The sequence below is a fragment of the Callorhinus ursinus genome, unplaced genomic scaffold (assembly GCF_003265705.2).
Source record: "Callorhinus ursinus isolate GAN/ISIS: 27379988/994484 unplaced genomic scaffold, GSC_fseal_2.0 scaffold12, whole genome shotgun sequence".
In the NCBI taxonomy this organism is placed as follows: Eukaryota; Metazoa; Chordata; class Mammalia; order Carnivora; family Otariidae; genus Callorhinus; species Callorhinus ursinus.
This window is the reverse complement of record NW_027397074.1, coordinates 31,801,010-31,818,578: the sequence shown is the minus strand read 5'-3', so window position 1 is coordinate 31,818,578 and position 17,569 is coordinate 31,801,010. Positions and strand designations below refer to the sequence as shown.

At 35.2% G+C, this 17,569-nt stretch overlaps 1 protein-coding gene across 9 annotated transcripts in view; it reads left to right on the top strand.

Moving 5' to 3' along the window:
* Positions 1–17,569, top strand: part of DGKB (diacylglycerol kinase beta) — a 710,493-nt gene that overhangs the window by 140,100 nt on the left and 552,824 nt on the right. For all 9 annotated transcript variants that reach the window (XM_025873283.2, XM_025873279.2, XM_025873282.2 and 6 more), the window contains exon 3: positions 13,694–13,770. In XM_025873283.2, coding sequence (XP_025729068.1) covers positions 13,694–13,770 — 77 coding nt within the window. The remainder of the gene's footprint in view (positions 1–13,693; positions 13,771–17,569) is intronic.

Sequence of the window (17,569 nt, the reverse complement as noted above, 5' to 3'; positions counted from 1 at the left end):
AAGAACATAGTGTAAATCTGACAGCACAGATGATAAACTCTCACTTGATGAGTATTTCTTATGCATCAGGTACTTATCCCACCAAAAGCCCAAGGAAAATATTTTCATTATCCCCGTTTACCAATAGCAATAACAACACCACAGATCGTTGGTAGCTAAGCAGCATTCGTCAATCTAAAATCTGGATATTTCGTTGAAAATGAGGTCATTAGTTTGGAGATTCTGCATGATATTTGTGAAGGATCTGCTCGAATAATACTGCATGAGATGACGTTCCTTGCCTTAATATATACTTTTTAAATCTAGTCTATCTTTTTGGGACAATACAACGAGTACGATTTATAAAGCCTCCCCCCACCAAACCTAACACGAATGACTCAAAATCTCTTTTTAAAAAGGAAGAAAAAAATACAGAGAGAATAAATGAGCAATCTTTAAGCCAAAGGAGCTGGGAAAAATTATGTAACTTCAACCATGTAAGTGTTTTCCAGGGGCAGAAAGTCTCCAGAATCCTCTCACTTATTTTTCAGCCTCTCCAAAATGAATTAAGTGGGTATGTGCTGGGGATGGTTAGAGCATCATCAGATGGGAAGGGAGCAGCAGGAGCAGTGAAGTGGGGACAGGAGGCTTAGAATGTCTCTCTAGAGAAATAACCTTTTTCGCCACTAAAAACGATGGCTCCACATAGAGCTGAACTATGCGGGCTTTGTACTTTATTCTCTGGACAAGGAAAAAGGCGGGAAAGACAATTATTATCCAGAACTGAATGTGTCCAAGTATCATTAAGTGCTTTACAAAATGAGAGGAAAATGAAGAAAGGAGGAAAAGAAAAAGAAAAACAAGAATCACTGAGGTACTGTTAACTCTTGGGAAACACGCATGCAAAGCAATGTGAAATACGGATTTCTCTTTTCCATATCCCCTTATGGATGGTACAGAGGAGGTTGGCATCTGAGGAGGGGGCATAAAGTTCTGGAAAGTACAATAACTGTCAGAAATGTTTCTTTCTCAAAGAGAGAGAATGATCAGCAGAGTCACACAGTGGGCTCTTCCTGAACTGACGTCATAATCTAAAACTCAAGTATAATGAAAAGTCATTAAAGTCATCTCTTGCTTCCTTCCTCAACTTTCTTGCCCCTTCTCACTGCAAAGCACTTGGATGAACAAACTATAACAGTAGTTAATGTTAACTCTCCAGTTACTTTGTAGCTGATTGACCTTCCATGTGACCCAGAAATCAATCACATGTTCCTTGTCCTGGATGGCTTTTCAACACCTCAGTACTCTCCTCAAATCTCCATTACTTCCCCTCTCACCTTTTGTCAGCTGATGGTCTCTCTTCCACTGAAGTCTTTCACTGACTAAAGTGAAGTTACCACAAGAGAACTTTGCCTACACCAACTGGACATTGACCTGCCCCTCAGCATTTGAACCCGTATACTCTGCCTTCTCACTTGGGTGAACTGTCCATGCCCTCTGTGCTAAGGCAGACCATCTGCTGTGAACAAGATTGCATTCTTTCTTATCCACTTAAAATGCATCATTCAAGTGGTTTTCTCTTCTTTTAACTTAATTTTTAATTTTTCCTTCTCCACCGGATCATTTTTATCAAAGTGCTCTTTTCTCTCCTTTAGAAAAGTCATCTTGAGTTCACTTCTTATAGTTCAGCTACTGCTCAAATTCTTCGCTTCCATTGCAGCAAATCTGTTTGAATGAGTTGCCTCTTATTTGCTGCTTTTTGTTCCTTCCATTTTATTTTCTCTTAACTCACTCTGGGCTGCTGCCCCAACCACTAAACTGAAACAGTTCTTGACAGGGACATGAATGACTATCTTTTTACTGAATTCAGTGATCAGCTTCTCCTCATTTAACTTGACATTGTGTTGACATTTTGCTTCCATGACCCATTGCTTCTCCTGGTTTTCTTGCTATTTCACTAGATACTCATTCTTAATCTCCTTGCAGATTCTTCATTTTTCCTAACATCTGAACTTCGGAGTATCCCAGAACTCAGTCTTTGGTATCTTCTCTATGTCACTCTCCGTGTGAGACTCAGTTCTAAGGCTTTAAATGCCACTTATACGAATAACACTGCAATTCGGTTCTTTAACCTAGATCTTCTCCTGAATTCTACACTCATATATAACTGCTTTATTTTTTAATTAAAAAATCTAATGGAAGTATAGTTGACATACAACATTAAATTAGTTTCAGGTGCACAATGTAGTGATTCAACAATTATATACATTACGACATGCTCATCACAGTAAGTGCATGGCAATATTATTGAACATATTCCCTAAGTTGTACTTTGTACGTTTCCTTCCCATTATAACTATTTTCTTAATGGTTATACTTGGATGTCTGATAGAATTCTCATTTATAAATTGCCTAAAACTAAAATTGAGAACTTGCCATCTCAAACCGGTGCCATCTTCAGTGTTCCCCGTTCCTCTTTGTGGCAGCTTAATCCCACCAGTTCCTCAAACGGTTTTTCAGTTTCTTTTCTTTCTTTCTTTCTTTCTTTCTTTCTTTCTTTCTTTCTTTCTTTCTTTCTTTCTTTCTTTCTTCTTTTTTCCTTCCTTCCTTCCTTCCTTCCTTCCTTCCTTCCTTCCTTCCTTCCTTCCTTCCTTCCTTCTTTCCTTCTTCTTTCCTTCCTTCCTTTCTTTTTCAGTTTCAAACCTTACATCCAATCCATCAGGATATGCTTTTGACTCCACTTTCAAAATAATCCATGTTTCCTACTCTACCACTAACACATTCATACAAAGTCATCAATTCTCTAGTCTGAATTAATCTAATAATTTCATAATTATTTCCCTGTTTTAAGCTTTTAAGTCCTCTATAGTCTGTTTTCAAAACAATAGCCAGAGCACTCCTTTTAAAAAACATTTTGACATAATGATAGATTCACAGGAGCTTACAAAAAATATGTATGAGGAGGCCACACATACCAGTTACAATGGTTAAAAATTGCATAACTACAGTTTATAAAATACCATCAAAATCAGAAAATTGATGTTGTAATCCAGAATTTATTCAGATTTCATCAGTTTTACATGAACAGAGTACTTCTTTTATAACTTAAGTCAGATTCAAAGTTTTTCCCAAATGTCATCTTTTCACAACATCTATTCTTGCTATTTAAAATTGCAAACTATGGGGGTGCCTGGGTGGCTCAGTCGTTAAGGGTCTGCCTTCGGCTCAGGTCCTGATCCCAGGGTCCTGGGTTCGAGCCCCACATCGGGCTCCCTGCTCAGCAGGAAGCCTGCTTCTCCCTCTCCCACTCCCCCTGCTTGTGTTCCCTCTCTCGCTGTGTCTCTCTTCTGTCAAATAAATAAAATCTTAAAAAAAAAAAATATTGCAAACTATGTCCTGCAAGTTGATAATTTTCCTTATCATTTATTATTTTTTCCATAGCAGTTGAAATCTTCTAATATACTACATTTACTTACTATGTGTATTTTCTGTCTTGCACTAGCCTACAAACTACATGAACCAAGAATATTTTCTGCCTTGTGCATTGATATATTCCAAGTACTTGGAACAATGCTTGTTCTAAACTCAATACATACCTCTCAACTATTTGCAAGAATGACTGAGCAGTCACAACTGGGCCTTTTGTTTTAAGTTATCTTTACACCCAACGTGGGGCTCAAACTCCTGACCCCGAGATCATGAGTTGTGTGCTCTGCCGACTGAGGCAGGCAGGTGTCCCCACAATTGGCCTTTTGTTTCTGCTCTTGATCTCTATTTGTTTCGAAAGACTTGTTCATTCTCCCTAAATTATATAAAATTCTATGTTAATTCATTAATTACTGCTCGTGTGAGTCAAACGTTAACATTTCTTCCTAACTCCACATTCATGAGGTCATGTTGGGGGCTTGATATGGCCTAGGTGGGAGGATGTTTACAACAGGTAAATCAGCAAACACCACAAGTCAGCACTCTGAATTTTCAACAGTTGTTAAATACAATACCAGCACACCACTGAATCATACCAGTCAATTTAGGCACTGATTATAATTCTTCTTTTTTTTTAAAGATTTTATTTATTTATTTGAGAGAGAGAGTGAGAGATAGAGAGCACGAGAGGGAAGAGGGTCAGAGGGAGAAGCAGACTCCTTGCTGAGCCGGGAGTCCGAGGCACTGATTATAATTCTTAATTGAAATTATGTTTTCAGTATCAATCTTTAGTTATTTTGTAGATGAGTAGCTCCAGTGCAAGTGTTTATTTTCTTAATTTTCTACACAAGAAAATCTGTATAAAATGTTAATTATTTCATGGGTGTCTAGGACAGTGTTCAGCTGGAAGACAAATTACTAGATATGTTGTCTATCGAAGAAATTACTCTTATAAATATTTTATCCAAGGCATTGGACTAGTGTACATATCAAAAAGTTGAGTATAGGTAGATTGAATAAGGGAAAAAAATAATAGCAAATGCAGAAAAACGTTTTTAAGCATTGGTTATTTAAGAGTATTATCAGCAAATAATGAATATCAAAAAGAGAAAGGGAATTTTCTTCATAGTCTCACATTAACAATAATTCTGAAATTAAATAGTTGTCTTTCCAGATAAATAGAAACAGTTACTGCAGTGTGTATAACAGTTTTCCCTAAGATATTATGGCCACCATCTTTTCAAGTTAATAATGACCCCAAGAGCTTAGCAGAAACATGTAGAGAGGGAACTTGTACTCAGAACAGCTTAATAGCTTTTTTAAAAAACTCTTCCTAATGTAGCTGTATCTTTAGAATATTCTTGGGATGTTTTTAAAAATCCAGGTGTATAACTTATTTTTAACAATAGTTCCATATTTTTTTCAAGCTTTTGTACACAAATACAAGTAGATATGACTATTTCACACAAGTAGATATGAATGTGTTTGACTGACTAGTTCTCCAAATATTTTATTTTATAGCACTGTAGGTGTTTATTTACTGCTGCTGACTACACTTTAAATAGAACATTTTTTATATCACCTGGGGGATTACATTAATAGCAATATCAATTTCTGGATCTTCTCGATTTCTAAAATACTATTTTTGGCTATTTTGACCTCAAAATGAGGCTAAATCATTATTTAAATAAAATGCTTTAATAAGGTTTTTTTTTTTCCCCCCAATAGAAGCCCCCTGAGCAAAAGCCAGCCCAAATATATACTTATTAAAGATGGTATATAATCTTTACAACCAGATGAAATATATATTCATTCAGATTAAAGGCATTGGCAGCCTCACTGTGTTGTAAGAGCTTTTATTTTTTCCTGGAAACCCAATGTTCTCACTGAAACAGGGACCCATTTTGGAAAATATAGCAGCAAAAATTCTGCTAATTAGTTCTCAGTTTCTTAAAGCTTCTCTTTAAGGATAAGAGTCGTGGTTAATTTAACCTTAGCTGCATATAAGAATCATGTGAGGATTTATTTATTTATTTATTTATTTATTTATTTATTTATTTATAAAAGATTTTATTTATTTATTGGACAGAGAGAGACACAGCGAGAGAGGGAACACAAGCAGGGGGAGTGGGAGAGGGAGAAGCAGGCTTCCTGCTGAGCAGGGAGCCCGATGCGGGGCTTCATCCCAGGACCCTGGGATCATGACCTGAGCTGAAGGCAGACGCTTAATGACTGAGCCACCCAGGCGCCCTGTGAGGAGCTTTTGAAATATCCCCATGTCTTGGGGTTCCTGGGTGGCTCAGTTGGTTAAGTGTCTTGATTTTGGCTCAGGTCATGATCTCAGGGTCATGGGATTGAGACCTAGGTGGGGCTCTGTCTCAGGGTAGAGTCAGCTTGAGATTCTGTCTCTCCCTCTGCCCCTCCCTCCACTTGTGCTCTCTCTCTGTTAATAAGTAAAATCTTAAAAAAAAAAAAAAAATCCCCATGCCTGGTGGGGTCCTCTCTAGTGGATTCAGTCATCCTCAGTGTATTTTGAGCCCATCAGTATCTTAAAAGCTACCTGGATGATCCTAAACTGGATCCCAGTTTGAGTACCACTGGGTTGGACACAAATTCACTTAGACCAAGATAAAGCTCTTTTGCTAATTTGAAATACTAAATAGCTAAGGGAAACTTTGTCACATTTAACTTTGTACTGAATATTATGTTATGTGCATGTTAATGCTAGCTCAGTATTTAAACTAGAAAGTTTTCTCTTTAAACAGTTGAAGCTCCAAACCTTATTTACTACAGGGTGAAAGCAGCCACTGCAAAGATGCTTTTGGTTGAGTGCAGAAAGAGATTTTCTAGGCCACAAATATCCTCTGTGATAAGGGGAAGAAACTGTGTTGGGAAGCTTAGATTTTTTTTAACTGTACATATTTTTTTATCTTTATGTTTTTTTTAAAGATTTTATTTATTTATTTGAGAGAGAGAGAATGAGAGACAGAGAGCACGAGAGGAAAGAGGGTCAGAGGGAGAAGCAGACTCCCCGCTGAGCAGGGAGCCTGATATGGGACTCGATCCCGGGACTCCAGGATCATGACCTGAGCCGAAGGCAGTCGCTTAACCAACTGAGCCACCCAGGTGCCCTACATATTTTTTTTTAAATTAACATATAATGTATTATTTGTTTCAGAGGTACAGGTCTGTGATTCAACAGTCTTACACAGTTCACAGCGCTCACCACAGCGCATACCCTCCCCAGTGTCCATCACCACAGCCACCCCCTCCCCCCCCCCCCCCACCACTCCAGCAACCCTCAGTTTGTTTCCTGAGATTAAGAGTCTCTTATGGTTTGTCTCCCTCTCTGGTTTCGTCTTGTTTCATTTTTCCCTCCCTTCCCCTATGATCCTCTGCCTTGTTTCTCAAATTCCACATTATCAGTGAGATCATATGATAATTATCTTTCTCTGATTAACTTATTTCGGGAAGCTTAGATTTTGAAGAACACTTTTGAAGCACTGAGTTGGGAGGACCAAAAGATGACTCTTCCATAGTTCCATGTTGAGATTACAGGCATTGGCAGCCTCTCTCACATTGGCAGAGCTGCATTTTTCCTGGAAACCCACTGTCCTCCCTGAAACAGGGACCCATGGTGCTATTTTGGCAAATAAAGGACTAGATTAATCTACAGGAGGTTATTTGTTATTGATAAAAATGACAAATACACTTTATAAGTTGGATAGTCTTGGTGTTAATGGTGGAATATGATCGTCTTTTCACAGGAGCTAAGACTACTGTTTGGATGTTAAAACTATTGGTCTTGATCTAAAGAATATTTACCTTGGAACAAACGAAAAAAATATTTTCTTGTGAGGCATAATGAGATTGTGTTATTTGCAGAACTTTTTTTTTTTTAAGATTTTATTTATTTGACAGAGAGAAACACAGCAAGAGAGGGAACACAAGCAGGGGGAGTGGGAGAGGGAGAAGCAGGCTTCCCCCCGAGCCAGGAGCCCGATGTGGGGCTCGATCCCAGGACCCTGGGATCATGACCTGAGCCAAAGGCAGACACTTAACGACTGAGCCACCCAGGTGCCCCCATTTTTAGGATTTTATTTCAAATAGTTTTGTCTTTTCTATATACTTTCCCTTTATAATGCAGCATAAGCAATTTTAATATTTATTCTTTAAGATGACTTTTTAAATAATAACTATATGAAATACATATATCATGTAAAAGTTACATATATTTTAAAGTTTTCAAAAAGAATTGTATATATATTCTAATTCCATTATCAAAAGAAACACAATTCTAAACAAAAACAAAATGCTGTAAGGACGCCTGGCTGGTTCAGTTGGGTTAAGCGACTGCCTTCGGCTCAGGTCATGATCCTGGAGTCCCGGGATCGAGTCCCACATCGGGCTCCCTGCTCGGCAGGGAGTCTGCTTCTCCCTCTGACCCTCCCCCATCTCATCTCTCTCATTCTCTCTCTCTCAAATGAATAAATAAAAAATCTTTAAAAAATAAATGAAATAAAATGCTATAAAACACTTTAAAATATCCATATGACCTTTTTGTTTTACTTTTTCTTATATTTCATATATATATATATATACAAGATTCTTTTCATCTGTTAATTTAAGTTGGCAAAAAAAGAAATAGAATGTTTCCATGTACTAGAAAAATAGGTAATACAATTTCCTGAGCTAAATTACAAGAAATCATGGACTCCAAAGTAAATGCCGTGGCTCTAATGGTAACTTCCATTTGTTTTGTTTTTGTTTTTGTTTTTTACAAAGTAAAGAAAACAGATTTGGGTCATATACAAAAGCTTGGATCATTACTTGTGTGGTTTTGAATAAGTAATGATTGCTTTAATGTTGATTTCTTCATGTGTTTAATGGAGGAGTTTGAAAAAATCCATACGGTAATTGTGAGTTTTAAATGAAATAATGAGGTACAACATTTAAAAAAAATAAGATACTAGACGTTGCAACCGCTAAAGGAATCTAGCTGTGCAAACTTCAGTTAAGAGTGTTAATAGTACTCAATGCATAAAACAGGTGTAGATTCTAAAAGCGTTATTGTAGGGAGTTCCATGGAAAGTTAGAAGGACGTCCTGAGAGGTTTCATGAACAAGGTGGCAGGTAAACTATGGCATGCATTATTTTTGAACTTCATTTGACATGGAGGAGAATTCTGGACAAAGAGAACATCACAAGTAAAGGAGGGGCTCTAAAATCATGGATTACGTGACAATGGATATAGAACTGTAAATAAGGGAGTCATTGAAAATAATTAATGGTAGGTAGGTATTTTGACACACCTATCATGCCAAAAGGAGGAGTTTGTGCTTCAATTTAAAGATAACAGGAAACTGTTGAAGAGGGATGATATGTTTGAAGTCATGTTTAGGGTGGAACGAAGGAACAGGAACTTATTGGGCACCAGATACGTTGCTAGACACAGTACTGCAAGGTCCATTTCATTATTCCTATTTTACATATTGGAAAACTGAGCCACAGAGACATCAAAAAATACACCCAGGGATATTCAGCCAAAAATTCTGGAGCCAGGACTCAAATCTAAAACTCTCTAGCTTTAAATCTTTCCATTACTCCATGAGACCTTTGTAATTAATATGACAAGTGTGTGCTGAGTTTTTTAGAATAGAGAGACAAAAGTCTGTGAAATCACAAAGGAAGTTCTTTCAAGATGTAGCAGACTCCTAGGGAGATGTGAAGTAAGCCAAAAGTGTTTCCTTTTTTTTTGCAACATATTTTTAGGACCCATGAGCTTGATTCTTCTGTTTTCTAAATGTTGCTGAATGTTCTTATGGATTTATTTGTATTTCGGAATTAGTAAAAGGAATTAAATTTTCCTTAATAATCATGTAAAAATTCAAAACATTCCTAACCGTACATTCCTAAAATGTAGCTAGTTTAACTTTCATGGTGTTATATAGTATGTGACTCAGCCAAACATGAGAAGATTCATAGAATGTGAGCACTTTAGGGGGCCTCTAGAATGACTCATACCCTTGAACAGGTGTTAGAAAGACAAGCCATAAATAAGAAATCTACTCTATCAGTCCCCATATGCATTTCTTCTGTCTTTGCATATGAAAAAGGTATTTGCTGAACAAAATGATTCCTCTTTGTTAGGTTCAGTACCCCTTAGTTCTTAGGTGATTCTGTTGGTGATAGAGCTGAGAACCTTAAATAATTCCATGTCTCTGTGGCTATTAATATTAAATTACTTTCTGGTAAGACGGATATGCTAGCCATGGGCAGTAATTTGTATCTGGTGTTCTTCTCCAAGTCTCCTGACCTATTAGCCAAGCTTTGAAGCATCAGTGCCTCTGGAATCAGGTATTTCATGTCATGACACTCCTTTGCTTTCTAGAAGACCCAATATTTTGTACTAAGCATCTGTCCTGATCCCTTGTCTGAGGATTAAACCAGCTGTTTGAACCTCGCTGCCCAGCACTTCAGTTGCCATTCTTCTTTGATGCCAGACCTTTGTTTCATTACAGATATATATTACCTGTGAATTGACCTCCCAGTTCACAGCTACCTGCCTGGCTTTCTCAGCATTGCTCAGCCCAGAATCTGTCACTGTGCTCTCGTACTTAAAGCTCCAATATTCACTGAAATATGATTGAGATTCTATCTTTCACTCAGCTACTATCTATTCATCCAGGTGTCGCTCCTTGGTATCTCTCTTTTACTAGAGGGTAGGTTAGATTCCGTCATGCATCCTTTCTCCTCTTCACTACCCCAGTGCTACTTGGACAGACATGATCCAGAGTTGACAAAATCAAACAGATAGGAATGTTTTGGTAATAGGTGATAGAAACGAATCCGGAAAAGCAGCTGAATTATAAAATAAGTAAATGACTATTCTCCTTTGAGGGTAGGGAGAACACAACAGCAGGAACTTCACCATCTAGTGCATTTTGGGAATCCGTACAGATATGTAGATTGTTCACATAAGGGAATTCTGGTTAAAGGTTAGGGGCCCCAGGCAGGTATTGGAATCCTTTGGTGTCTCATACCAAAATCGTAACCTATAGAAGATTGGTTGGGTAAGTCAAGTCCTCAGCCTTTGAGAGAGTGGGCCCAAGAGAGGTTGTTGGGACAGGAATAGAAGAATAAGATAATGTTCCAGTTTCTGAACTAGATTATGAAGTGGGGATGGGATCATGAATAAACTTTAGATATCAGGATATTAAAAATGGGATTGAGAATTGAAAAAGGAGTAAATTGGGTTAATAGTGATCCATCTAAATATGAATTAATGCTTCTTAAATTGTCCCAGACCAAGATATCATTGAGACACAGATATTTTGGTCTTAATTTATTAATTTATTCCTCATAGCCTCCCAACTAAGAATATGCTAATATAAACTGGCCAAGAAAGCACTAAAAAATGACATGAATAATTTTAAGGACTGTTGCCTTCTCTGGAACATTTATAAGTGATTACTGAATGTGTTTTTTTACTCCTATGGAACCCTGAAATGAAAAGCCTATCTTTAGGCAGTATCTCTAACATTCTGTGGAAGGCCTAGGTATAAGAAAGCGAATTTTCTTCTCCTCCTTCCATTTTATCATGGGGCTCAGATATGGTTAAAATAAACATAGTCTTTGGGATATGTTATTCTAGAGTTTGTGCATCTAGATATGTGTATGTCTGTATAGGTATCTACAGAAGGGTCTGCATCTATAAATGTGAAGAAGTAAAAGGTGTTCTGCTAAGTTAGAATAATGCCTTAATCATTGACAAAGAAGGATTCAGGAATAAAAAATCAGCTTCATATCTCTCTTTAATATAGGAACTGGTCTCTAAAGTAGTTTACATTTCTGCCAAGGTAAATGTCAAAGCAATTACTCTAATTTGTTGTAATTTAGGAATAGCTCTGATAATTTGAATCACAATATTTATTATGATTTTATTACTCCATCTTTTAATAAATTTGAGTGCTATGCAAAAGTGAAAATGTATGTTTTCTTCCCCAGAGCAGCCTACAATCCAGCAGGAGACAAGGCATAACAAATTAACTCTGATCATAGATAGTGTGGAAAGTGCTAGCAAAATATATACTGAAAAAGAAATGTATAGGACACTGTACAGGCTTCAAACATGCTATAGCATACCACACACCCCAAACAATCTCAACAGCAAAAAGAGAAACAACCAAATTAAAAACTAGCCAAAAGAATAGACATCTCTTCAAAGAAGATACAGAAATGGCCAATAAGCATTTGAAAAAATGTTCAGTAGCATTAGTCATTAGCAAATACCTAATGAAATACAAATAGAAAGCATTTCATGTCCATTAAGATGGCCATAATAAAAGAAAAACTAGAAAATAATAAGAGTGGCAAAGATGTAGAGAAATTGGAATTCACATACATTGCTGGAAGGAACGTGAAATAGTATATAGCCCTGTGAAAAACTGTTTGACACTTCCTCAAAATGTTAAATGTAGGTTTTCATATGATTTAGCAGTTCTCCACTTAAATGTTTACCCACGAGCATCAAAACATATATTTGCACAAAATTATGTATACTTGAATGTTCATAGCAGTATTATTCATAATAACCAAAACATGGAAATAACTCAAATGTACATGAGCTGATGAGTGGATAAACAAAAGTGGTATATCCATAAAATGAAATATATTTTTGCTACAAAAGGGAATGAAGTACTAATACATGCTATAACACCTATGGGCCTTGAAGTGAAAGAAGCCGAACAAAGACAAGAAATTATATGATTCCAGTTGTATGGAATGCCCAGAATATGGGAGTTCTTTTTGGGGTGATGGAAATACTCTGGAATTATATAGTGGTGATATTTGGACAGCAATGTGCATATACTAAAAAAACCCACTGAATCGTATACTTTAAAATGGTTAAATTAATGAATCTATGTTATGTGAATTTTAATGCAATAAAAACAGTCACACCTAACAAAAACTGCAGAATTTGCAACATAAACAAAATTGTATACTCCAAATGAAAGTATAATTTATAAAATATAGGCATGATGCATTGGAGGGACATCTACGAGTTAATTTCCTAACTGATTTGTAAATTAGTATTTTTGGAGCTGGGAAATATTGGGGAAAGGCAGGGAGGATTATATTCATATGTTAGGAAATAATATCCATGCCCCGTTGCCTAATGGAAAACTAAGAATCTTCTGCTTATTTCCCAGTTTCAGTCTTGTTTTATCACTGTTATTCAAACTTGATTGAATATTTAGATGACTCATCAATATTTATGAGTTATTTTTCTCTAACTTAAATATGTTGTAAGTCTGAGATTGCCTAATCAAATTATATTTTGATAACTATGAGAGTATTGTTTTAGTAGATTGAATGCATATATTTGTATTCTATTTACATATATTTTTCTAATACTATTTATGTTCTTTCATGACATTGTTTCCCATATTAACTAAGAATTCTTTTGTCACAGTCTTGATATGATAAATGTCCTAAAAATATTTCAAAATTGAAAGAGCAATTTAAAAATCTTTTGGTAATATATCTAAACTTTTTTTGGGGGGGGATTTGGAGACTTAAATGGCTTTATTAAGCACTTCATGAATTGGGCAGCATCCCATATAGCAAGTAGAGATGCTTCCTAAACCTTGTTTCTTTTTGTTTCCCCCTAAACTTTGTTTCTTAATTGAATTAAGATAAACTTTAGTTTTTTTGTGTATATTTAGAAAATTCTAAAAATATCTGCAGAACACTAAAATCTGTACCTTGCCTCTGACTGGGTTCAACATTGAGGCTTAGCTATACATTTTACTGTTCTTATTTGTCCATAGGGTTATTATTGGTTAATGGAGTAAAATATGAAAAATGCGCTGCATTAGTTGTGTAGTTCAACAAGGGATGCCTATGTTTTCTTTTTAAACAAAGCTTAGTTCATTCATTTAGATGTTATGCTATTAAAACAACGGGAGAAGATACTACCTATTTATATATTTGCTCTTAATTGATACATAGGTATGATACATAGGTAAATGGCCTTGCCTAATGGTATTTTCTAATACATAGGCAATACACTTGGACAAAACATACTTTTTTCTTTTCCTTTCTTTTTTTGTGTGATTGCTTTTTTCAATCAAATGGCCTTTCAAAAATGATAACATTTTACATATGCATTTTAAAATTTAATATCTTTGGTGATTATATTTTAATAGGTCTTTGTTTCCGAATTGGGTTATTTTACCACAGTAGGCATATATAAACAGTTTGTGTGTTCTCTATTTCTTTATAGATTCTACAAAGAAATTAAAGGATGTTCTTGAAGAATTCCATGGTAACGGTGTGCTTGCAAAGTATAATCCTGAAGGGGTAAAACTTTTTTTTCTTTATATTGGTTTCATATATACACTTGGAGGAGGGATTTCTTAATGAGAAGTCCTTGGAAATACATATACCATAAACAAAATGAAATTCATAGTGAAATGCTCTTCTGGAAAACACATAAAATAGTGTACTACCTTTTTCATTCAAAAACCATTTGCTAATGAAAATAATATTTCTGTATTGTGTGCTTGAAAGAGTATAGGTCATCTGTAATATAACCGTTGGTTCTTTTCCTAGACGTTAAATATATTGTAATTCTGAGATTGCATGGTCAGGTATGATCAGGAAACAGGATGGATGGAAGGGAAGACCAAGTTGTCTGCTGCTCACTCTGTGACCTACAAATTTTAACCCCAAATGAACACTGGTGGGGGGGGCAGGAGGGTTACTCCTTTTAGAGAATTATTCCCCTGACTATGGGAAGATTCTGTGATGCATATAACTGGTCTGTAATTTTAAAAAGCCAGCTTAGATAAAAAATGAGGAACTTCTTCCCCCTATCTTTTTTAACCTACAACCAGTGAGCCAACAAGTCCCTGAAATTCCTTCCGTATAAAAACTTCTTGTCTTGTTGATGGCTTTTGAACCCTTGGCTTGAATGAGTGTCCATCATTTCCTAATTATTTGTTAAATAACCTTCCTTTTAATGTTAGCTGAGAGATGTTATGTTTTAAATGTATGAGCATATTAGCTGTGAGTTCTTCTGCAGTTTCACCAAGTGATGGTTTCGTTGTATGGGAATTAAAACAAATGACCCTTTGCAAAAGAAACATTCCCTTGGATGGATTATCTAGTCAGCTAGAGAGATTTGTTTGCTGATTAAAATGTGATTTGTTTTTTGTTATCGTTGTCATTCTGATTTGGTTATTTATAAGAGCACAGTTCTTGGTTATCCTTCAATATTATATTTCTTTGGGATTTATAGAATTTACACTTTAGTGAAAACCAAATCTCCAATTCTAACCTTAAAACATCCATATTGTTTTATAATTTCCTTCCAGTATTTCTAATAGCTACTTTTCATGCTGTATTTTCTTATTCTGTCTATATTCTGATATATTAATGTACCTTGTAAAAGTCTTTAACCTAAGATTTATTTTCTTTTTCAAGGAAAGTTAGTATTTAGAGCCTACAAATAATGGGGAAAATAAAGCAATTTAAAGCCATTCCCATTTTCCTATATCAGGAACAAAAGCAGATATCCAGCCTACATTTCCCTCATATTTAATTTTCCTAGATACCACAGTGTGAAAGAAAAAAATTTGCCAGATAAATTTGTAGAACCGAAAATCTCAAAGACCAGGAAAGCAGAGTGGGAAAGCTAAAGATGACAACTCTGTGGAATTGCTATAAGACCCAAAAATGTCATTAATATTTACATTCCAAACCAATACTTGAAAACGTGCATGTTTTCTAATCTATCTACAGGGATAAAACCAGTTTTTTTTTTCTCCCTGAGGATAGCTGCTAGCTATAAATTCAGTTGGAATGTGATCTTGTTTGCAAAGTAGCCTTTTTGCTTCAATGATTTCTTATTTAAAAGACTCTCAAGACTTGGTCTTACTGATATTATATATTTCATGAGGATTATCAGTCACTGTATATTGGATTTATTGAGGTAATTACTAGATTCATTCGTAGACACACATATGATGTCAGCCTTTTCAATAATGTAATAACTCTCCATAAATGCACAGATCTGCTCTTGAAATGCATTATTAAAATAATGAACAGTTGAAAAACAAAAAAGTCAGATCTCATCATGACCCCACACTAATTCTAATTTAAGAGTGAAACCACTCTCTAATTTAACAGATAGGTCTTTTCCCTCTAGGAGGAAAAAAAAAAAAACCCAAAAAGCAATGAAAGCTTATATGACTCTTAAACACTAGTATGTATTTTACAAAAGCTGATAGGAAGTAATTAGGGATATTCAGTGTTGAGAAAGAAATCTTTAATGCCTTGAGGTTCTCTTCAGTACATGACTTCAGTTTATAAAAGGTTACTCTAACAGTATGACAGAATTCATACTGTCCATTCACATGGGAAATTATCACTCTCTATTGACTGGTCAGGTTAATCCTAAATTTGTTGGCAGAGGTGACTACTCAATTGATGTCATTTTATGCACTACTTTTAGAATAAATAATCCTTTGTTTTCTAAAATAAATATTGCATGTATCATCCATATAAACGTACTTGCAAAGAAACAAAGAAAGAACAGGCCAAATATCTCCTCTTACAAAGTAAACCTCCTTAAACCTTAGGTGCATTGTATTTCTTATCATTTACTTGAATTACTGCTTTCTAAAAGGTTTCTGTGTAAAAACTTAATACAATGAATATGTGACCTGTGGTCTATTTTAAAGGAGAAGAAATATTAAGTGCGTTGTACAGATGAGTCATTTATTTTTAATTTGTATTTTTTAAAGATCATTTAAAAATCTTTCTTTGAAAAAAAGAATCAAAAAATATAAATCTAAACAGTGGCTTTAAAGATTCACCAAGAATAAAAACTTTAAGAAGGTCTGGAGATTCCCAAACAGAAGATTATAAAGATTATAGATTATAAAGTTTATAAGATTATAAAGTTTTTAAATGAAGAAAGTCACTGTAGGAAAAGTAAAATGACTTTTCCAAGATTAACCAGCTAGTTTCATGACACGAGCCATAATTAAAACCTAATTGTCTGGAATCCCAGTTTAAGAATAATGCCCTTTTCTCTTCACTTCATTGACTGGGCCATGGAATGAAAGGCAAGGCGTGGGAGATGAGAGTAAAGGGAAGAGAGAGGTATTTCACATACATTGAATGGCATTTCTTATGTAATGAGTATGGCATTTTCCAGTGCATGTAATTACTAACTCATGTCCAGCAAGGTAAGAGATTCTTCCTCATCTCCAGCTAATCTTATATGAATGATACAATATTAAGAGTATGATTATAACTAGTTTGTAGTAGCCATCCAGTCTTGGTGAGATGGTTCACAGTAAAATATAGTCAGGAAATCTCAGATATAAATGATTCATAAAGTAATTAAATTTGATCATATGAGAAAGAACCAGTTTGACATTGCATTTTATATATGTAAAATATGTATAGTATATTATAGTATAAGTAAATATATATGTTAATGTGATAATATTAATTATTTAATAATAATATTAATACAGAAATATATTAATATAATATAATAATTTATATATATATATATATATTTCCCCCTGGATTTCAAATTCAATTCTAAATTGTTCCATTGATATCTAAAGACATGGAAAGAAATTAAGTAGTGGTATAAGTATGGGAAGATCTTTATCTTTAAAGGCATAGTAATGGGCCACGCATGTTGTTCTCAAAGATGGAAGCATTAGGAGTGGGAAATAAAGATTAATAATCTAATATAGATTCATATATACTGTTGTGTTTTCATAGTCTTCTCTGGAAGGTTTTAATTATCTTATATGTGTTATTCATTATATTTATCTCCTATTAGAACTGTGTGCTTATTACACTCCCAGATTGATCTAGTAAATCATTCTCAAGTTTTAGCTTGTATCAGAATTACCTGGGGGTCTCCTTAAAACACAGATTGCTGCCTGCTCTCCTGCCCTGTCCTTAGTTTCTGTATTTCTAGGGTGAGGCTCAAAAATGTATATTTCTATCAGTTTCACAGTTGATGATAATGATACTGTTTCAGGACCACATTCTGAGATCCATGGGTCTGGGGTATGTTTTAAAATCATTCTGTAAAATTGACCTTTTAATTAAGTTATCAGCAGTATGA